Here is a 24,140-nt window from a genome sequence, read left to right as displayed (position 1 = left end):
GCTATCCCACAAAATCCAGGTTCAATAATTCTAAAATCCCCTTATCCAGTTACAATCTTTTGCTTTTCACCAATCCTCCTGCCTTCTTTTATATAATCTTATTTATTTATTTATTCATTCATTTATTCACATTGCAATCTCCAGTCTCTTGACCATTCAGTTCTCTCCCTGGACAACTCCCTTGTTCTAGGCATTCTCTCCTCTTTTTCCCATCTTGATTCTTTGGTGAACTGCTTCAATTCAACCCTCTTCTCTCTTGAATCCCTAGGCTCCTTATATATCACCAATTATGTCTAGTCAAGTCTCAGCTTAGATCAGGCCCACCAATCATCAGCTTTGTTTCTACATATGTACTGCTGAAGGAAGGTGGAGAAATCATGCAACCATTCTGATTTGGTCAACTACAGATTTATGTTAGACAACTTTGACTTGGCCTTGACTGCTGCTAGACAATCCTCCTGTACCTCATTTTATCAACTCACTATGCAACTCTCTAGAGGGGCTCTTCCAAATCTTTTCATCTGCCCTCAAACTTCCCATGACTTCCTCCCACCCCCACTCTCTTAGCTAAAAACTTCAGTTCTTATTTTACAGAAAAAAATTTATGAACTCCCTTTTTTTCTCTCTTCCCCATTTCCTATCACTCAGATACCTTTTACTACTCTATCCTCCTACACCCTTGACTTACATAATGAACTGAATTTACTCCTTACCAGGATTAACTCCTCTACTTGTTCAAGTGATCCCATTCCCTCTCAATGTCCTCCAACAGATTGCCCTCCCCCCACTATCATCACTACATTTTTGCTTATTTTCATTCTTTCCCTATCTACTGGTTCATTTCCTATTGCCTAAAAACTTGCTCATGCCTCCCTTATACTGAAGAAAATCTTTATACTATGTGTAAGTATGCTGATCAAATGAGATGCCCAATTCTTGTTTGTTGACAGATTGACTAATTTTTTCTATTTTCAAATATTTTATTTTTTTCAATTATATGTAAAAACAATTTTTGACATTGATTTTAAAAAAGTTTGAATTGCAAATTCTCTCCCTGTCTCCCTTCTTTTCCTCACTCCTCAATGAGAAGGCAAGTCATTTGATACATATTATATATGGACAATCATGATAACGTATTTCCATATTCATCATATTGTAAAAGAAAACAGAGACCAAAGAAAAAGTCAAGGAAAATAAAGTTTTTTTAAAAATGCTTCACTTTGCACCCAGACTCCATTAGCCCTTTCAGTGGAAATGGGTAGCATATTTCATCATAAACCCTCCAGAATTATCTTGGATCATTGTATTGATGAGAATAGGTAAGTAATTTACAACTAATCTTTCCACAATATTGCTGTTACTTTGAATGATGTTCTCTTGGTTCTACTCACTTCACTTTGCATCATTCATGAAAGTCTTTCTAGGTTATGTTTGAAACTATCTTGCTCATGATTTCTTATAGCACAATAGTGTTCCATCGCAATCATATATCACAACTTGTTCGGTCATATTCCAATTGATGGATATCCTCTGTTTCTAGTTCCATTCTTTCCCTATACAAACAGAGGTGCTACAAATATTTTTGAGCATAGAACTCCTTTTCCTTTTCTAAAAAATATTCTTTGGGATACACATCTGCTATACTGATGAGTAAAAAAGTATGTATAAGTTGTATAGCCCTTTGGTCATAGTTTCATATTACTCTCCAAAATGGTTGGATTAGTCCACAACTCCACCAATAGTATCCCAATTTTTCCACATTCCCTCCAACTTTTGTCATTTTCCTTTTCTGTCATATTGACCAATCTTACAGGTTCAAGGTAGTACTTCACAATTGTTTCAATGTGAATTTCATTGATCAATATTGATTTAAAGCATTTTATATGACTAGAGATTATTGACTTCTTCATCTAAAAATTACATCTGAAAAAACATTTATCAATTGGAAAATGACTTGACTTCTTGTAAATTTGACCCAGTTTGCTATATATTTGAAAAACTGAGACTTTACCAGAGAGACTTGTTATAACCTTCCTCCTGCTTTTCTACTTTCCTTCTAATTTTGCCTGGATTGCTTTTGTTGTGCAAAACCATTTTAATTTAATGTAATCAAAGTTATCTATTTTATATCTCATGATGCTCTCTATCTCTTTTTTGGTCATAAATTCTTCCCTTAACCAAAGATCTGACAGGTAAACTAGTCCATGCTCCCCTAATTTGCTTATAGTATTATCCTTTATGTCTAAATCATGTTCCTATTTTGACATTATGATTGACTGGTTTTTAAACACATTGATCCTGATGAATTTTGTTACTTATGAATGCCTGTTTGAGGATAACAAGAAAGATATAATTCAGAGCTAATTGTCCTGGCTATGGTCAGTTTGGATGATTTTTTGACAATCTATTCTTTCATAGAAAGGTGTGCCCTCTTTGTAAAGGGAAAAAGCTGAATTACCTAGATCTGTAGAACCCCTTAGATTCATTAAAATACCCTATTGTTAATCCTAATTTGGATTGAAGCAAAATAAGCAAGCCCTTGCAACAGTTAGTTTGATTAGCTTTCTCTGGCTTTCAAAGTCATCAAAACAAACTTGTCACACTTAGGGTCTCCAATAGGTATTAATTTAGTTCAGGTCTTTATCATCTCTCTCCTTGATGATTACAAATGCTTTTTTTAACCCTTACCTTCCATTTTGCAATCTGTACTGAGTATTGGTTCCAAGGCAGAAGAGCAGTAAGAAATAGGCAATGGACGTTAAGTGACTTGCCCAGAGTCACACCATTTCGAAGTGTCTGAGAACAGATTTGAATCTAGGACCTTCCACCTCTGGGCCTGGCTCTCAATCCACTGAGTCACCTAACTATTCTTAATTTGTATCCCTGTCTTAAGTGTCTCCCAATCCAGTTCATTACCACAAGGCTGCTAAAGTAATTTTCTTTAAGCATAAATCTAATAAGTAACTAACTTACTGAACCAACTCTGGTGGTTTTCTGTTACTTCTCAGAGAAAATATAAAATCTCTGCTCAGCTTTTAAAGCCTTAAACAGCCTGATCCCCAAGCTCTTTATTCAAATTCACTGGGCGTTATCCTTTCTCCAAGTTTGTGCTAAAAACTTGGAAAGATCTACGTGAAATAATGAAGAGTGAAATGAGTAGAACTAAGTAAACATTATATACAGCTACAGAATTAATATTTGAGTAAAAATTTGTGAATGTCCACCTCCAAAGAATGAACTGATAAATATAAACATGGAAGAAATAATTTATATATACAGGTCCCTTTTTCAGATGATACCCTCTCTGGTTCAGGGAGAGGAGGGAGAGGTTGAGATATCTGTGAATAAATTCTATTAAAAATAAATAAATATATTTTTCATAGTGCAAAAAGACTTAGTTACTCTAATAAAGCCAATGATATAAGACAATTCCAAAGGACTCATGATGAAAAATGCTATCTACCTACAGAGAGAGAGAATTGATGAACACTGAATGCAGATTGAAGCATGTTTTTCATTCTCTTTATTTTTCTTTTTTTGCGTGTGTTTTCTTTTTCAACATGGCTAATAAAGAAATATGATTCAAATGGCTTCCCATGTAAAATCAATACTATATGACTTGCCTTTTCAATGGGTGAGGGAGAGGTGGAAGTAAGTGAATTTGGAAGCCCAAATTTTAAAAAATATATTTAAATAATTTTAAATATAATTTGGAAATATTATATGTAATAAACATATATTAAAATATTTAGCATGAGCACTTACAACTCAGAGATTGCCTAATGCTATAGATCAGCTCTAAATTTATTCTTTTTTTGATTGTTTAGTCTAAAGAAAGTAATGAAGAAAATGTCAATAATGAAGGTTAAACTAAAATGTGTTTTGCCTTATTTTTTTTTTCAGAGAGCTGGCTGTTAAATATTTACTAGCATACCCTTGAGTCTCTTCCCACACTAGATATCAGTCAGACAGGTCTTGTGCTTCCTCACACATACAGTATTGTATTCAGCTTCAGTGCTTCACTGCTAGCCAACACAAGTGTCTGGAATTTATTCTTTTCTACCCTCTGACTCACAGTTACTCTTTTCCTTCTTGCCCCACCTTCTGCATGAGTATCTTCCCATCCAATTTACCATGTATTTTGCTCTTTTGAATATATTAATGTTTCACCAGTAAGGATGAAGCTGTATATATTTTACATGTACTTCTTGTCCCTTCTATTAGAATGTGAGCTCCTTGCAAGGAAGAACATTTTAGTTCTTTGTACTTGTATTCCCATGGTCTAACCCAACATCTGACATATAGAAAGCAGGTGATTGATTAATTTCAATGAGTTCACTATATAGTTATTTTAATTACACACTATTTAGTTTTGAATAACTGAATCAGAAGTTCTAAACTTTTTGTGTATCTTGGATCCTTTTGGCAGTGTTATGGGCTCCCTTCTCAGAATAAAATCTTTAATGGGCAAAAGAAAATACATAGGATTACAAAGGAAACCATTTATACTGATGAATAGTTATTTTTTTAATTAAGAGAAAAACAAACAAGTTCACAGAACTCAGGTTAAGCACCCTTTCCCTAAGTGAATCTCTGTATTTAGGCAGAAACCACCAATTCATGATGGTGACTTTGGACTGCCTCCAACACTAACCAAATGAGTTTGGACAAAATTCCTAAAGTAATTTTTTTTTTTTGCTTTTTAAGATGAAGCTCCAGAGAGGTCAAATTATCTACTAAAGGCAGATGAATACATGATGGCTGCAATGGATACCTTCCTTTCGTTGTTGCTGGAACTTAAAATCTCCTTGTTTGTAAAGTCTAGCACAAACCTTCTTCTCTCTCCTGGTCCATCCAGCAGTTCTTTATTGCAACATCCTATGGACTTCTAATTGAATCCAAATCAACCAAATTTTATCCAAAGTCATTTTCCTATATACCTACATTGTGACAGACATGATGCTACAATATGAAGATGAAAAGACAAAAAAATTTAGTCAGAGCTTCCCTATTTCTAGATCTCAAAAAGATCTCAGAGGCTATTTAGTCTAATGTCCTCATTTCTTGCAGGTGGAAACTAAGGCCAAGCTAAGATAAATGACTTGCTCAAAGTCATTTTGTTGTTTGGTTGTTTCAGTAGTGTCCAACTCTTTGTGGCCCCATTTAGAGTTTTCCTGGTAAAGACACTGGAATGCTTTGCCATTTCCTTTTTTTTTTTTTTTTTTTAAAGAAGAGGAGCTCAGGTAAACAAAGTAAAGTGACTTGCCCAGGGTTACACAACTAGTAACTGTCTGAGGTCAGATTTGAACTCAGGAAGATGAGTCTTTCTTGCTTGAGGCTATATCCACTGTGCCACCTATCTGGAAAGAGAGAGGATTAAACCTCAATTTTCTGATTCTAACTAATGTCCTCAAGGACTTTATATTTTACTAGAGGGAAAGATTGTGGCATAGTGAGGTAAATAGCAAATGTAGAAAATAAATGTGGAGTAATCTAGGAGAGAACAGGAGAAAATAATTTGAGGGAGTCAGTAAAAAATTCTTGGAGGAAGAAGTGATTGAACTGTCCCTTCAATGGTCAACTAGCTACTACCTTACAATCCCTTTTCTCCAAAGTAATTTACAGATCCTTATTCCTGGATAAACCTGGCACCTGATTCCTCTGCTTGCCTCTGGACTACTGAGCATCACTAAAAAAAGTTGCAAAATCTAATCGATTTTACCCATGGAAATGAATGATACAGAACCCTGCAGAATCATGGACTCATGGAAATCAAGTGGGAAGAGTCTTCATCTCTCAGTTGAGTCCTTTTGCCATTCAATAATCCTTTAACTCCAACCTCCATCTTCCATTTCAAGCATGGAATTCTTGCCTTTCTCATCTCCATCTACTGGTTTCCCTGACTTTTTAAAAATATCCCAATCAAAATACAATTTTCTATCTACAGAATGACTTTTCTGGCCCCTTTTAATACAATTTTTTACATTTTTACATTTAATACACTTTTAATACAATTTAATACAATTACCCTCCTTTTAATGAATTACTTTTTATTAGTAAACATTTTTTGACTGACCATCCCTTTCTACTTTTCCCAATGATAGTTCCCCAAATTTTCTCTCTGTTCTCACCTGCAACAATACTCCAACTATCTCTGTATCTGCCTCTGCCTCTCTCTCTCTCTCTCTCTCTCTCTCTCTCTTTCACACACACACACATACACACATGTCATATCACACCATATGACCTAATCACTGAGAAAACTGCAGGGTACATATTGCCTTAGAAATTAAATTTATTTATATATTTCCTTTTAAAATTAATATATCAACACATTAAAATAGATAGAATCTACATTTTTAATTTGTTCAAATCACCCTTGGTTTTACTGTGAGCTACCTATGGCCCAAGGGCTACATGTTTGATAATTCTGTTCTAGGCAATCCTTTTTTTCTCTTAAAGCAGTAATGGTGAACCTTTTAGAGGGACAGTTGATGTCCAAAGGTGCAGGTGAAGAGGGAGAGAGTAGCAGCCTGGCTCCACATCCTTCTGGATTTCTAGTAACAAACTCTGATGAACTCTGTGCTGGGGTGACAGTGGTTGTGCCCCCCGAGAGGATTCTATGTACCCCCTCTGGCATGTGCTCCATAGGATTACCACCTTGGCCCAGAGAATGTTTTTGTTTACAAGCTTTTTGAAACTAGGGACCACAAACTCACCATCACTGTGGCACAATGCCAGGCATTTTGGTGTACTCAGTTTGCAACTATGGTAGAATCCTTTGGTTTCCATCTAGTTCACATCTTATTCTGTTTTAGGCTCAAGAAGAACTTCTTAGCTTTGGAATCAGGCCAAATACTGTTTTGTAACCATTTTCATATGTTTTATACAGATTAAAGCATAAAATGGTGACTCAACCCTAGCTGAAATAATTCTGTAGCCACCTTTAATCTTTGCTTTGTCAGTCTGTTTTCCATGGTGGAGGTGATACAGAAGTAACATTACAAGAAAGCCTCCTTACCTGGTAAGTGGAGAGTACCGGTACTATTCAAGGAACTGAAAATATATTCCATAAAATAATCTGGTGAGGGCAAGCTTCTTTGGCCCAGACAGACTCCTTGAAGGGACAAAGAAATGATTGTAGCGGCCAGCCGAGGAAGGGTGTTTTCATCAGCATCATTATTGTTTATTATTCCAGATTTTTGTTGTAGAATTTTGGTCTCCACACACTGAAATCAAGATATATGTTGGAAGAATATCTTTAATTTTCACTCAGCATTCAAGATCAATATCGATAGTATCTCTGAGAAGACTAATCTTAGGACATCTAAACAATTATAAATTTAATTTTTTTCATTATTTTTTCAATTCTTTTCTTGAATCTTTTTTCTCCCTTGACTTTCTCTGTTTAGCATATAAAGCCCTTTTCAATCTGATTCCAATGCTATCTTTACAGCTTTATTATACATCATTCTTCACTGTGCCTGCAATGACCAGCCCAAACTAGCCTTCTTTTATTTTTTAAATTTATTTTAATTTTTTATTGAATCATTGTTATATTTTAATAACAAATTTCCACATAAGTTTTCCAAAGTTATATGACTGATATTGTCTTCCCTCCTTTCTTCCCCCACCCTCTTGAGCTGACAAGCAGTTCAATCTGAGGCAACCTAGCTTTCTTGCTGTACATCTACTGTTTCCATACCTCTATGTTGGCACTTGTATTTGCATATAAATTTTTTCATATTATACACCCCCCCCATTCCCAAGTAATTTTGGCCAGTCCTCCTCTGAACACAGCCCACAAGGAGAGGTATTTGAAAATTAGAGGAATAATGGATAAATTCAACAGTGAGTTGTAGCAAAGGAGGAAAGAATGTGAGGGGAGCAGGCTTTATATGGGCAAGAATGGAGAAATGTGTATAGGACAGTTATGGTAAACCTTTTAGAGACAGAGAGTCCCATCCCCTACCCCAGACCAAGTGCCATTCTCCTCCCCCCAAGAGACTTCATGCCATGTCCCTCTCCACCACTGAGAACCAGGAGTGCCCCCATCCCATTCCCCTCCTTAGTCTACACAGGGGAGGGAGAAAGCTCTCCTGTTGGGCTGCTGGGCAGAGGGTTTGGAGACGTGAGGAATGTCTTCAGTGAGTGTAGAGAGGGAAAGGGGAGGGACCTGAGTGCTCTGCTCCCCTCCAGCTCTGCCACCTATGAGCCCCCCACCTTACCCCCTACGCAGTCCCATTGGGCAGCTGAGCAGAAAGGCCGGTGATGTGAAAAAATGTTATCAGGCACAGTGGAGAGGGAGAAGGTAGCAGCTCTGCTGGAGTCCCTCTGTCTTTCTAGTAATGAATTGGGGGTGGGGAGGTGAGGAGGCCACGTGCCCATAGAAAGTGTTTTGCAAGCCATCTATGCACCTGTGCCATAGGTTTGCCATCACTGGTATAGGGTGAGGAGTATGAGGGAATCAGCTAAATTTTCAGTGTGAGTTTACACTTTAGAAATCAGGGGTTTTATTTTTTTCTTATTAATCATTTAGACTTAAGATATTGATGGGGAAAATGTTAATAACTCATTCTAAATTGAAAAGAGTATCTGGTATACTTTTTTTTAAGAGAACCAGTTGTTACCAAGGTAGAATGCTTTGGCCTCTTGTAGAATGATTTAGAGATCATACAGGCATTATCCATAGGGAATGCCCTCATGACAATAAAAAAAAGCATTAGAACTGGACTTCAGCTAATCAACTTATTTTCAAACCAAACAAAAGTCCTCTCTACCTATGATGACTCTACAGTAACACCTCCAGCTTCATTTTTGTAGGTTTTGAGATTTTATCAGTGTCAAAACATCCCAATGAATATGTCTCCCCTTTTAAATGGTAAGCTTCTTGAGGGCAGGGGCTGTCTTCTGCCTCTTTTGTGTTTCCAGACCTTAACACTGTACATAGTAGGTGCTTAATAAATGTTAATTGAATACAATTGAATTGAATTGTCTCCTCAACCATTCACATCAGCATCTGCTCTGTACCTTCTAGCCTCTGAGACTTGTCGGTGAGGAACTAGAAAGTTAAGTGGTCATTTAGGACCAGCATATGTCAGAAGCAGTCCTCAAACCCAGGGCTTCCTAATACTGAAGCCAGCTTTTGATGCACTCCACTTCTGCTTATCATCACTATTAATATGCTAATACTAACAGCAATAATAATCAAGTGATTGTCATCCCATTTTGTCTCATGAATGTTGCAGCGACAGGCTTGGTGATATCATTCATAGCATGGACTCTTCAAAATTGGAAGATCTGGGTTCAGATCTCAGTACTGACTACCTTGGACTTGTCACCATCTATCCAGTTTCCTCATTTGTAGAGTGAGGAAGTTGGTCTTGATGATCTCTACAGATCACTTCCAGTTCTAAATCTTTGGTGGATTCCGAACACGAAAGCTTTCTTCTTCTCATCACTGGAGCTCTCATATCCATTTATGTTCTAAAGACACGCCAAAAATTTAGAAATCTGGAGTGACTACATGTAAACTGTCAATTTGGGGATATTGAGTTCCCAGTTTAATTCTAATGTGTGTCACGAGACAGGTCACTGGCAAGGGATGGGAGGCCTGAAATTCCAGTGGTTGATCTGAGTCAATCCACTGTTTGTATATCTTCTACACTATGACATCTGTGTATAGTCCTCCTTACTCTTTATGTGGCAAGGAGAATTCTTTAGAGAAGGATGCTCTCTCTCTCTCAGAAACCTCAAATGGAGGGAATTGGCATGATTTTTCCCATTCAAAGGATTAAAACTTTGTGGCTGTTATTTCACTCCTCTTTGATTAATAATGCTTTCCTGTCCCTCTCTCATTACTTTTAATTTCATAATTAACCCAGGGACATTCAGCTGCATAGACATGAACACCAAATGAACTGCATTCGGAGCAATTTGGGGACTGTTCCCCTATATTTGCTTAGGGCCTCTAAATGGTTGCTGAGATACAGCTGGAGTTCCTGGAAACCAGCTCTGGCACTCAGATTCAAATCCAGCCATACATTGCCAGTGAATAATTGATGTTGGAAATCAGGCTGTACCAACCCCTTCTAACTGTGATTGAAGGTGGCTGCCTGAAGCCTTTGGAAGATCACCATTAAGAAGAGATAATCAACCTTCTCCCTGACTATTCACCAAGGCAGAAAACAAAGAAGTTAATTGGAAAGTCAGTTTTTTTGATCTGGGGTGAGTAGGAGAGAGGCCCCAGAGCAGGGACTGCACCCTGCCTGATGAGGGAGAAGGTAGGGGACATAAAGTCCCTAACTGCAGAGCTGAGCAAAGATGGGGCACTAATGAGGGACCACAGAGAGATGCTGACATGCACTTATTACTCCACTCTTTTTGCAACCTGTTCTGTTCTGGAGCTAATGAGCAATGGAGCGGGATAGCAGACTTTTCTTGTTTTTCTTCACTTAGAAGGTGAAATACCCTGAGAGGTACTTTCAACCTTCCCTCCTGGGAAAACATGAATAAGGCAGAGGCTGAGCTGGATCTTGATTTTATGGACCCAAAGCGGCAAGAGAAGGCTCCTCTGAAGTAAACACCCTCTCTCTTGGTCTCTCCTCTCTCCAATCTATCCCCTACATAGCTGCCAAGTTATGGGATCATAAATCTGGATCTAGGAGAGACTTAGAGTCCTTCTACTCTAACCCACTCCTATCACACAGGAGGAAACTGAAGTGGAGGCAGTTAAGTGAATTTGCCCAAGATCCCCCAGACATGAAGGATCAGAGGTAGGATTTGAGCCCAGATCCTCCAATTCCAGAGTCAGGATTATTCATACCATTTAAAAAGTGCAAAAATTCACTGATATCTCTGCCACTTTCCATTGACTTTGTACTCTCAGAGGTTACCCTGGTGCCTTGTGCATAGCAGGGATTAACTGAACTCAATTCAAAGGATGATGTGAAGAAATCAACATATACAAGTATATGAAGGTCTTAGTCAATCTAGTAACTCTGAGGGAAAGAGGGAATTAACACCAAAGGATAGAGGGGAATGACACTATCCCCATCAAGAGAAACTCCTAAAAACTAAACCTGATTTCTTCCCAGAGAGGTCTGTCTTATTCTCTCAAACACCAGCTCTATTTACTTCACAACGAACAATGAGACATTTCTGTTTGGGCACTCAGAAGGGATGACTTTGAGAGAAGTAAAGGACTTGTGGGTAGGAGGATTTGAATCCCAGCCCTATTATTTACTATTTACTGTGTGGCCTTGGGCAAGTCACTTGAACTTTAGAAGGCTCAGTTTCCTCAATTATAAAATGAAGAGGCTGGACTAGATGGCTTCAAAAGTCCCTTCTAGTTTGAAATTTATAATCAGGAAGCTAGGTGGCACAGTGGTTAGAGTAATGGACCTGGAGTCATGAAGACCTGGGAGTTCAAATCCAGGAAAAGACACTTTTTAGGAATGTTTGACTTGATATCACTTTATCTGGATTTCTGACACCAAATGTCACTTTAACTTCAAATGTCTACTTCAATTTCCTCCACTGTAAAATGGGAATAACCATAATAACACCTTCCTCTCTGGGTTGTTGTAAGGATAAAAATAGGATAATATTTGTAAAGTGCTTTTCAAACCTTAAAGCATTTATGTAAATGTTAGCTGCTATTATTATTATTATTATCCTGTAATCCATTAAAAGATTATTATATTTAAAACACACAAAGATTGTGGGCATCATTGGTGTTTCTTTACTTTAGTCAGCATCCCAAAAGTCTGAGTGATTTTAAGTTTGAGTAGATTAGTCAATGGATCCCCAAAGTCTTACATCTTGACGAAGCTACTAAAACTTAAAGTCACACACAGACTTTTGGGACACTTTACTAGTTGTTGTTGGGCAGCTAGGTGGTTCAGTAGATGGAGTGCCAGGCCTGGAATCAGGAAGATTCATCTTCCTGAGTTCAAATCTGGCTTCGGATACTTACTAGTTCTGTGGCCCTGGGCAAATTGCTTAACCCTCTTAGCCTCAGGATCCTCATCTGTAATATTATCTGGAGTAGGAGATGGCGAACCATTGCAGTATCTTGACCTAAATGGGATCCCAAAGAGTCAGAGCCTTTAACTAAATTATTCAGGCTTAAAACCACACTAAGACTTTTGGAATGCCTTGATTAGATATTCCTGGAATTTAAGAATAAGCACTTAGGCAAAATGAACCCATGTTGTAGCAGCCAGAATCATGGCCCTGGATTCAGAAAACCTGAGTTTAAATCCTGCCTCTGATGCTTATGACCTAAGTGAACTTGGGTAAGTCCTTTAATCTTCCTCTGCAAAACAAGGGACATGGTCTAGCTAAGCCCTGGTGGCCCTTCCATCTCTTCAGTCTGTGCTTGGATGAAGCCCAAGCCTCCGTTTTCTTGGTGCACTCAGACCTTCCACATTTGGATTTTTCTTACCTGGCTTCTGGACGTGTTAAAGTGCTGCCTTACGGAAGCCAAGATGTCCTCAGTCTCATTTTGGGAAAATGAGTAACAGTCCTCGTCCTGCCTTAAGCTAAGCAAACTGTGGAGATAAAACTGATAGTCCTTACTGCTGAGGTTGAGCTTTGAAGCACAGATCTCTTCCTGATGAATTATGTAATATAGAAGGAGGAGGGAAATTCTCTGAAACACTTCTTCACTCAAATGATCTTCCAAATCTCCTCCAGCTATTAGTAACAGGGCGTCTGGTTCCAAACACTGTAGATTAAAAAGGAAAGAAAGGAAGACAGACACACATGTCTATGCATTCGTTATTCCTTCATGCCTAGCAAATGCCTGCAGAATGCCAGCTGGGGGACTGCCTGGGGTCTCAGGTCTTGGGAAGTCTTTTTGGGAAGGCAGGAAGCCAAGAGGGAGCAAACCATGAGCCAGAACCCAAACTCAGATTCACAAGCCCACCCTTTCAGTGATTTAGCACTGGTGCTCTTCTATCTCATCCTGGCTTTGGGTTACTCTGGCTCCTTTAACATGTGGGTGGACCTGAATCAAGGGAGAGTGTTAGCTGGACAGTCTGCCCCCCACCTTACATCTCCCTTTAATTACTGCATGAGAAAAGGAAGAAGAGAGAGACAAAGACAGAAACAGAGAATGGTGAGGAAAAAGTGTAATCTGAATAGCATAATGGATATAGAGTTGGCAGGGAAGACCTAGGTGCAAGTTCCACCTCTGACATATACTGGCTGTATGACCCTGGACAAGTCACTTAACCTTTGTATTAAATTTAATAGGTCTGGGGGCAGCTTTGGCTCAGTGGATTGAGAGCCAGGCCTAAAGACAGGCAGTCCTAGGTTCAAATTTGGCCTCAGACACTTCCCAGCTGTGTGACCCTGGGCAAGTCACTTGACCCCCATTGCCTACCCTTACCACTCTTCTGCATTGGAGCCAATACACAGTATTAACTCCAAGATGGAAGGTAAGGGTTTTAAAAAAAACAAACAACTTAATGGGTCACAAGTGACTGCAAAATCCCACCTTTATCAGTGAGCCAGATTAAATTAAATTGGAAAATGTTTAACAAAATAAGTTTTAAAAAGCATAGATAATGTTAATTTGTGATCTTCTGAGTTGATATGTAGCTATTTCCATTTGAGATTGACATGACTGCTCTAGACAACTCTCTAAGACTGTTTTAAGTTGCAGAAAAGGTACTGATTCACCTTTGCTAAGGGAATTTCCTTACCTGTAAGTTCCTCAAATCAATGAAATCACAGATCTAGTACCTTTCCAATCTGTGATTTCATTGTGTGCATATATTTTCCTTTTCTTATCTCATAGCATCGATATAATTTGTTTTCCATTTGACTGACTCATAGGTCAAAGTTTAGTTTTTGACAGGTCTTGCCTGTCAAGATAGAAGGGGGTCTTTCTCAGCGAAATAAGAATTCCCTTCATGCAGGGCATATTATCTCTTCCCCCAGCAAGAAAGTATTCCCTTTACTTGGATAAGTTTTTTAACATGTCACAGTAGAATCATTTGCTGCCTTGATTCCTAGAGGGGATTGTCTCACCATAGGGATAATTTAACAGCCTGTCTTAATGCCATTCTCCTCTGGTGACAGCTTGTAGGACTCTGATTTAATATTTGTCATGAAGCCTACTCAGGGAACAACTGTAACACACCATATGAGTCAGGCAGAAACAACTGTCATCCATATCCAAAACAAAGCATTAATCACATCTTAACAAAACCAGGGTGACTTCAACTATTCATCAACTAAACTGCAATAATAGAAGTCAGGGGACAGTGGAACTATAAACTTACTAATCAATGCAAAATAAAAGCTCATGAGCCCCCATCAGTGTGTTTAATTTTACTAATCAGTCAGAAGATGCAAGTGATTCAAATTAAATGGAATCTAACAAAATAATACAAAAAGTAGCACTAGATCACCATCCCTATAAATCAAAGGCACTCTACTACAAATGCAAACTCTCAGTGGGACAAATGGATACATAGAGGAATAATATATGGGGGATTACACATGTAAGGAAGATGTATGGCCATGACACATGTATGGAAGAGCAACTCAGGCTTTATATACTCTAGGACTGCCAAAAGCTTCTAATAATCTATTCACCTTGCTCCAACTGGATCTGCCCTACATTGGTCTTAGATGTTATATAGTCTATGTTAGGCAGTGCCCCGCTGGTCTTGGGACCTTTGCTAAGTGTTGCTCTAAGAGGTAAATGTGGTTGTAGAAGTCCTTCTCCTTCTACTTTCTGGTTTCAGCTGGATGCTTCAGGTCAGAAGAGGAATGGGATGCACACACTTTTAGTGTAGATCCTAGCTGCTTAAGCTTTAGCTTGTTTTGTTTTGTTTCAAAAGGGAAATAACTATCAGATTAGGGGGATAGAAATACGTCCGGTTTTAGTCTTGGCTTTTCTTATCTCCTTTCTCTAGAAAGAGAGACTTAAATCCTGGGACCAATGTCATTTGCACTGCAGATTAGTAAAATAGTTCAACAGAGCCAGTAGAGACTTCATTTCTACCCCTCCCCCTAAGAGAAACATCTCAGAAAATTTCTGCCTTTTTAGCTAGTGTGTCTTGAATTGAATTGCAGTCTGTTGACTCAAACCAATAATCGAATTTAAGGTTAGAAATTCCTCTATCTCTCAATCAACCTTTTTAGGGATCCTGCAATTTCAGACTCCATTTTGGAGATGGAAAGAGAGATCTCTCAAAAAAAAAAACCTTTAAAGAACTACCTATATTTCAGACCCCATGATTTTTCCTAACTCTTTCTCCCTGTCTTAACATACTTTGGTCTCTATGCAATTGAAAAGAAGGAGAGAAAGTAAAGGTCTGAATTGCAGGTAAAGCTTCTGGGAGGCAGCATTCACCATCTCAATTCTGTTTCAAATTCCTACTTTTATTATGTACTTATGACTGGCAACAACTCCCCAGTCTTTAAAGGCCCAAATAGTGTTACCTTTTATTAGTTAGTTCATTACTTTGTTGTAAGGAGGGAAGAGAGGGAATGAAGCTTAACTTACTTTTTAATAGTACTTCAAATAAATAGGATCTGAATGTTTCACTTTCATTTATATCCTTTTTTTATTTTAGCTAAGTAGTTACTAGGAAAAGAAAGATGACTTTTTTTTTAACAGAAATTGAGTCAAGGGTGGAGCAAAGAATTACTTTTTAGACTATCTAAAGTAATCATTTAACTGATGATATTCTAAATGTGATTCCTCCAACTAGCAACTGATGAGCTGATCTTCTAAATATTGTACATTTCCCCCTCTCCTTGAAATCCTTTGGTCCCTTGTCCTAACACTGCTCATGCCTTGCCAAACACCGTGCTTCCTAAGTCCACTAAAAATTAATGTCATTTAATCTTACCTGACCCCTCACTGCTCTCTAGTAATTCTTTTATTCTTTCCTAAATGATTATTTCACTTTCACTGAAGCAGTTCAAAACTGCTCTTCCCTACTCAACAATCTTATACCATCTCCTCCTCTGTCCTTTCCCACAGTGGACCTGACCTTGTAATTTACTGAAAAATGTCCCCTTCTTTACTCCATCCCATTTTTCAGAGCCCTCACTAGCTTCCCCTGTTCCTATATCTTTTGTTCTATTTCTGATTAAAAAAAAAAAAAAGACAGTCCTTCTACTAATCCAAGACCAACCCCTGTATTTTTTTTCCCTTGGACTCATCCGTTCTTATCTTCTGTGAGAGCTTGTTCTCCCTACTTCCTAATCTTCAGTCTCTTCTTATCCTTTCCTGATGCCTGTAAAGATACTCATCTCCCAATTCTTAAAATAACTTTGACCCTTAAACTATCTTTTATAACTTTTCATTTCCTCATAAAAGAAGTCCTCAATAACCATTGCTTTGACTTCTTATCCTCTCATATATTTCATAACCTTGAAACCAGACTTTGGATCTCACCACACAAATGAAACTAAATCCATAATGAAATTTTCCAAATTTACTAATATCTTAGTTGCTAAATTCAATGGTCTTTTCTTATTCATGTATTTTATATCATTTCCCTTCATTCCATGTGTAATTCAGACAGACTTGTGCCCCAATGGCAGCATTCCATCTATATATTTGCACAGATTAATCTGGACTAAATTTCCTCCTCATCTTTACCTCTTAAAATCTCTGGCTTCCATCAAGTCTTAATTCATATTCTACTTTCGTTAGGTAGCTTTTCTAGCAACCTCCTCTTAACTCCCTTCCCTAATCACTGCTAGCTTCTTCACAAACAATCAATATATACTTATCTGTTGATGTGTTAAATCCTTAAAATAAAATATAAAAACCCTTAGAGAAAGCAATTATTTTTCATTTTGTTATTGTACATTAAGCTTTTTGGACTGAACTACTTAACGTCATATTGCAGGAACTCAATGAGATCCCTATTCACATTCTTGGCATCATCATCATCTTCACCAACAAACATTTACTAAGCACTGAGTAAGTGCCAGGCAATGTGCTAAGTGATATGAGTGAAGCTAGAAAGTATAGCAAGGTTACCAATAAGTGGAAAGAAGGCACACATTTTTCTTGAAAAGTTAAATAAAAGACTTGGTGGAACTGGCTTCATTCTATGCTGAAAGATCATTTAGGAACATTATTGAATGGAATACAGTCTTCTGCCTTGCAGGGTTCATAATGATGATGAGCAAAATGGTTTTCTAATCTAGGGGAATGAATAAGTGGACAGAGAAGAAGGCAAAGTAAACTATGTTGGAAATGATGATTCAGGATTAAGTAATATAATATACAAAGGCCTACAGATGATCTCAGAAGCATCCTGGGTCATATATCATGAATAATATGTTCAAGGAAGAATTAAATGGTGTAGAACATGTAGAACACTGAATATCCTACATTCATACACAGAGAAATGGAATAGATCTTTAAGCTGGTGTTCTTGACATTTTGGGCAGCGTATGGTAGTCCTTCACAGGATGATATTTTTAAATGCATAAAATTGAATATATTGAATTGCAAAAGAAACCAATCATATTGAAATGTATCCATTAAGGGTGGAGTCAAGATGGCAGAGAAGGTACAGGAACCCATCTGACCTCTATCACATTACCATCCAAAAATCTATGATATAATAATTCAGAACAAATTTTGGAGCAGCAACGCCAACAAAAAGACAAAGTGAAGTAATTTTTCAGCCCAAAACAACTTAGAAGGCCAGCATAAGGGATCTAGTGTAGTGGGGTGGAGGTGGAGCACAAGCAGTATGCTAGGACATATATAATCATAGCATGATTTTTTTTAAGGCTTGAAAAATATTTACCTGCATTTCATTTGATGCTCACTGGAAATGCCTAAAAATTAAGGATTGGGGCGGAGCAGCTAGGTGGCTGAGTGGATTGAGAGCCAGGGCTAGAGACGAGAGGTCCTAGGTTCAAATGTGGTCTCAGATATTTCCCAGCTTAGTCACTTAACCTCATTGTCTAGCCCTTACCACTCTTCTGCCTTAGTACCAATTCACAGTATTGATTCTAATATGGAAGATGAGAATTAAAAAAAATAAGTATTGGCAATATTCTTATTTGGAAACTGAAAATCAGAGCAATATGATCATGAGCAAGTCATTGTTTAAGACTATGGTCATACAACTAATGTCAGGAACAGAGTTTGAATATTGAGCCCTCCTAATGCCAAATCCAAATAAGGGTAGGGAAAAGGATAAGAACTGCTCATGTGATTAATTGGCATAAATAACTTCCAGGTGAAGAAATTTCCTCTGCTAATCCAGGTCAGTAACTCCTCTATTGTCTTAGTTAACATGAAAAGTTAAATGATTGAATAAGGCTGGTTTGTGAAATAACATTTCTCATATTTAATGGTAGAACCACCATTTTTGTACTTATTTCTTGATATATTACATCAAGAAGTGGAAATGGCATTTAAGGGAATGAAATTAAGGGGACTGCCTGGGCCAGATCAAATATATATTAAAGAAATCCACACTTAAAAGAATGTAAAGATCCCATATGATATTATTACCAATAAGTAGGTGAATGAGAAGATATCAGTCACTATTGGCCCATGTGTTTACTCTTAACTCCATACATATAATCTTTATGAAATTGTTCTATAAAGGTATTGATGGTATCAGGGATAAAAGTATGAGAAGAGAATAACATATCACTGATTATTTTCTCAAGTAGACTATATCTTCAGACACAATCCACTAAGAAGAATAGAAATTGCTTTTGCATTTTTTGACTAAGGAAAATGAAGTGTAACATCAAAGGCTATGTTTAATTAGTTTTTCTCTCTGAAGTATGTTTAATAATACAAAATTCCTTGATAGATGCAACAGAATTGCCTTTGCCTGATGATGCTCTATCAAAAAAAAATTAACTTTAAGAAAAAGAAGAAGAGGAAGAAGAGAAAGAAGAAGAAGAAGAAGAAGAAGAAGAAGAAGAAGAAGAAGAAGAAGAACAACAACAACAACAACAACAACAACAACAACAAAAAGAAGAACAAGAACAAGAAGAACAAGAACAAGAACAAGAAGAACAAGAACAAGAACAAGAACAAGAACAAGAACAAGAACAAGAACAAGAAGAAGAAGAAGAAAAGACATTTGTTCAACACAAGTTTATAATCACCACTATGGAAGCTGTCCTGTGTACCATCCAAGTGGAAAAGGGATCCTTGAAAACAATGAGGTCTTCTAAATAATCTTGGTTGATGATATTATGCCAATTGTTTCAAAAGCTAGAATACACCAGAGCCTCTTCAATGAGGTCTGCTAATACTCAAAAGATTGGCCTAGCAATCAACATTTGAAAAACCAAGTAGATGAAGAAATCATATTATTCATATCATGGTTTGCAGTTCAGTGAGGATCTACTGTCCAAATATGTTGAGTAATCACTATCTTGAATAGTATGAAAATTTATCAGAGTCCAGAATTGAGTAGAAAAAGAGCCAGCTGAATTTGGGAACTTGCATCATTCTTCCCAAGATCATAGGCTACTTCCTTGTGTAAAAATGTATCTTTAATTTTTGCACCAATATTTTCTCAATGGTATCATGTGGTTGTCACTCATGGAACGGATGAATGAAAATGAATGAAAAGCATGTATTAAACACTTATTTTATCTAAAACACTATACTTAGTGTTGAGAAAACATAGACAATTAAGACAGTGCCTGCTCTCAAGGAGTTTACGTTCAAATAGAAAAGATGAAATGGAAAAATCTCATAGTCCTTAGGATATAATGGTAAAGTAGGTGATAATTCCTCTTCTTCAATGTCATTTCCATTGATAAAATCCTAACCGTTTTCTGATGTCAAAGACTTGGGTAGCAAAAATTCTCTATTCTAGGTCTTTAGTACCTGCAGCTATAGTAACTACAGAAGTCTCCTGGCTGCATTTCTATGAAGGATACTTCCCCAAGATTATGTCTAGGAGATTTGGGCCAAAAGATGGATCAGTAGTCTGGGCAATGTTACTCCCAGGGTTCTTGGGCTCTCTCTGCCTATAGCTGGTGTTAGTGACAATGAAAAAGGCAAGACCCTCTTCACAGTTATTTCTTCCCTAAATCATGGTTGTAAGACCCCAGTTGGAATTAGGAGCAGTTGTGTAAAGGGTACTGTTGTTCCTAAGGCTCTTGAGTTCAAGTTCCTTGGTTATCTTCTGTGGCATCTGAGGCATGCTGGTAGTTGGAAGTGGTAAGGATGGAGCTTAGATTTGTCAAATCCATGCCCCCTCCTAGCTCTCTCACAGAGACCTCAGTTACTGTTTAAGGTAGGCTGACTTGCCTACCACACAGATGGTGATAACTGGGGGAGGGCATGTTCTGTGTTGGAAGTAAGACAAGTGATCGGGGGTGGGGGGGAATGTGAGGAAACTGCCATTCAAAATGTTCCTGGGCTTGGGGTCATAGGCTCTCTTTGTTCCATTTCAAGGGCAGTAGTAGTTGAGATGGCATCCTGGGTTTAAATTGACTGGCTCAAGTTGCCTCCTATCTCTTCCTCTAGGTAGCTAACTGCTAAACACCATTGTCTCTGAGAAGAATCAAATGGTGGGTCTCTGAGAAGAATCAAAACGGTGGGTCTCTGAGAAGAATCAAAACGGTGGGTCACTGAGAAGAATCAAATGATGAGTCACTGAGAAGAATCAAATGGTAGGTCACTGAGAAGAATCAAATGATGGGTCTCTGAGAAGAGTCAAAATAGTGGGTGTCCCAAAACATAATAGAAATAGTGATGTTTAGCATATTGCCAAAGATCACTTGTAATGCAAAAAATGACAAAAACTATGAGTGATAGCAAGCACCTGAGGTAGCTGGGTGGTAGGGATAGTGGATACCCTGATGGACTCAGTCAGGAAAACAGACAAACTGGCTGGCTCTGGGGAAATTATTTAATCTCTTTCAGACTCAATTCTTCTCATCTGAAAAATGGGGATAATAATAGCACCTACCTCATCAGGTTTTTATGAGGATAAAAGGAGAAAAGTAAAGTGCTTAGAAAACCATATAAAGGTTAACTGTTATGCTTCTCATAGTCTAGTGGAGTCAAGTATCTTGCCAGGGGTATTTATATTTTCAAAGCCTATTAATGCTATTCTTTGCATAGTTTTTTTTTTAAATCTACACTTTCCTTTAAGTACTCCAAATAGATAAAATATAGGATTTTATATGCAGAGCTGATTTCAAATTGGTCTTAATTCAAATCTGAAGAGAAAGAAAGAAATCCCTCCCAAATTCCATATATTTAGGGAATTGCTTACATTATCTAATCCTCTTATTTACCTTATAGCAATTTCTCCAAAGGCAATTGACTTCCAGAGAAAGGAAGCCCTTTTGTACCCTAAGGTGATTGGTTTGAGCCAAAGCTCTCTTTCATGTTTGTGAAACCAAGAGGACACCAGACTTTTCTCCAGCTGCATTTATCTCCCTTTGTTTATTCAGTTGAATTTAAGTGCTTTTGTGTAGGAGAAGCTCAAAGGTATTCTTTATTTTTTTTTCACTGTCTCTTCCAGTTATTTTCTCATCCAGAATCTCCTTCAAGGAGAAATGGAAAAAAAATTGATCCACAAGAAAAGTCAGCAAGAAAATGACAACTTTCACTCTCATTTAATGGAATTTATCTGACCAGATGTTCATTCAAACTGAAGCAAAAGTGGTCCAAATTAGAGTATCTTAGAATAATGCTTTCAAAATAATATTTTGGGGGCCAAATTCTGTGGGTTTTTTAGAGAAAAAAACTTTTTCAAAGCAAAACTTACAGGTACTTATTTTTAATAAGTACTTGTACATCTTTAAAGGAGAACATTCCATTCAATTGAGATCTCAGAGGACACCGAGAATCTGATCTTCTAGCTAATTTCAGGGAGCTCTGATTTCTCTTTAGAACTGAAAAAAAAAACCAAAACTAAAGTCATAAGCTAAATGTTTACACAGAGGCACACTCCAATGCTTGTATAGTGTATATAATCTCTGGGGAACACAGAGAAACTGAGTAAATGTTCAATTATTTACCTTTCACTCTCAGCAATGAATAATCCTTTGTATCAACAAGATATTTTGACCATGAAAAACAATATACATTGCCAGTAAACATCTGAAATTTCCCTCTAAGTATTGGGAAAAACTAATTTTACCAACTAGATATATTGCCCCATCCCCACTTATGTCAGATTTTCTGATTCATTCTGGACTAAAACTATGACTTCACCTTAACTCCAGCATTCTTAACCTAAAGTCTATGAACTTATTCATTAATATATACATATATATATATACATATATATATATATATAAATAATTGTTTCAATATAATTAATTCCTTTTCAATATTTTGCATTATATTTTATATATTAAATTTTTTTCTAGAGACTATTAGAAGTATTTAGTAGACTGCTAAGGGAATCCACAACATAAAAAAAAAAAGATTATGAACCTTAGAGAACTAGAAAGAAGAAAAAAAATAACCACTTTTAAAAGTTTTGAAAATACCTTTCTTACTTTTAAGCACAAGTTCTTGCTTCCCCCACCCCTTGCTTTCCAAGCCCATCCTCCTACACCAATGAATGCTAATTTCCTGGGAGAAAACAGGGCCATTCGGCAAATACAGCATTTCTAAGCAGATTGTAGGCTCAATAGAAGAAACAGTTGAGAAGGAAGGAGAAAGAAAGAAAGAAGAAAGCTCATATTTAGAAATAAATGTCTCTGACTGCTTCTGGCAGCAAAAAATAAAACATACTGGAGGGTCACATTTTAAGGTTGACTTCTGGCTTAGTGAAATATTTCCCTTTAAGCCAAAGTACCTGCTTTCTTTAAAAACATAGATTCTGAGCACTTAAGAGTTCACCTTGGCCCAAATGTAGCAATTGCTTTTATAAAACATGGCAAGCATTTTCATGAAATCTGGCAACCCTGAAGTAATGGATTGTCAAAGTCCCCACTCAATTTTTTTATTGTGTTGCCAGCTACATTGCACTAACCAGATTGCAATCCTCTTGCATTCCATGAATCCGCTGCGGGCACCCAGTTTTCTCCAGTAAGGTTTGGATGAGTCTTCTTGAGTAGTTCTGTGTGTGGGTGTAGTTATCATTTGAAAGAATATGCAACACCTCCATGAGCTGACCTGGGCTCTGAAGATGGATGCTGTCCTGGGCTGCAGGCTTCTCTTGCAGAATTTCTGGAACAGCCATGGGGAGTAGGAAGAAAGATCCTATCCCCCAGAAGAAATACTTTGTCCTTAAATGCATTCTGCCCCACGCCGGAGCACAATTCTCTCTTGGAGGGGGATCTGCAGCCTGAAGTTCACAATTTAAACTTGAAACCTAAGGAATTTCTGTGGCAAAAAAAAAGGGAAAAATCAGCTTAAATTATAATGAATGTAATGTGTTTGAAAGGTTATTGTGTGTCTAAGCTGATTTGCAATGACAAGCTGTTACTAAACAACAGAGGGTCTGTAGGTAGTTTATAACCCAAAACAGTAGGGAACTAAGACGATTGTTACTTTAAAAATTCTGTAGAAACATGAATGGGAGGCATGATTATGTTGCTTTGCATGCCTGAAAACTTTTAAAGAAAAGTAATGATAAAATCGAGTTTCCCTGTTCATTATTACTTTACAAAATGTTTGAGTTGGAAGGGACTTCAAGGGCCACCCAAACTATCTTCTGCTTGAACAGAAAACCATCTACAATATCTCTAACCACTTGAATGCTTTTTTTTTTCAGATTTTTCCTTACATTGTCCCCAAATTTGCTTCCATGTAATTCCCAAACCTTGTTTCTAGTTCTAACTATTGCACCAACCAGAATAAGTCTAATCTCTCCTTCCATGTTACATCCCTTCAAATAGTTGAAGAGAGCCATCAACTTCTTCCATAATCTTCTTTTCTCCATCCTAATATTCTTAGATCTTTCCATTGATCCTTGTATAGCATAATATTACCACCCTGGTCACTTTTCTGAGATTGACACACTTAAGCTGGCCAATGTCATTTGTTTATTTATTTATGCTAATTTCTGATTGGTGAATGTTGTAGGAGCCTGCAAAATGAAGGATTCTCATTTGTTTAACTATAAAATCCAATCCATTTCAGCAAAACTTTATTAAACATTTGCTATGGGTCAGACGTGGTGGTAAGTGAGAAT

General features: G+C 37.4%; 1 protein-coding gene across 1 annotated transcript in view; it reads right to left on the bottom strand.

The window, feature by feature from the left end:
- The window catches only part of SLC39A12 (solute carrier family 39 member 12), a 119,491-nt gene extending 96,248 nt beyond the window's left edge, over positions 1-23,243 (bottom strand). The window contains exons 1-3 of the mRNA XM_044678361.1: positions 22,977-23,243; positions 12,449-12,730; positions 7,022-7,229 (exon numbers count right to left, since the gene is read on the bottom strand). Of these exons, the coding sequence (XP_044534296.1) occupies positions 7,022-7,229; positions 12,449-12,730; positions 22,977-23,243 (757 nt within the window). The remainder of the gene's footprint in view (positions 1-7,021; positions 7,230-12,448; positions 12,731-22,976) is intronic.
- Positions 23,244-24,140: the final 897 nt, after the last annotated feature.

This window comes from Gracilinanus agilis, chromosome 5 (genome assembly GCF_016433145.1).
Source record: "Gracilinanus agilis isolate LMUSP501 chromosome 5, AgileGrace, whole genome shotgun sequence".
Lineage (NCBI taxonomy): Eukaryota > Metazoa > Chordata > Mammalia > Didelphimorphia > Didelphidae > Gracilinanus > Gracilinanus agilis.
The sequence above is the reverse complement of the archived record's forward strand: the minus strand, read 5'-3'. Positions and strand labels throughout refer to the sequence as shown.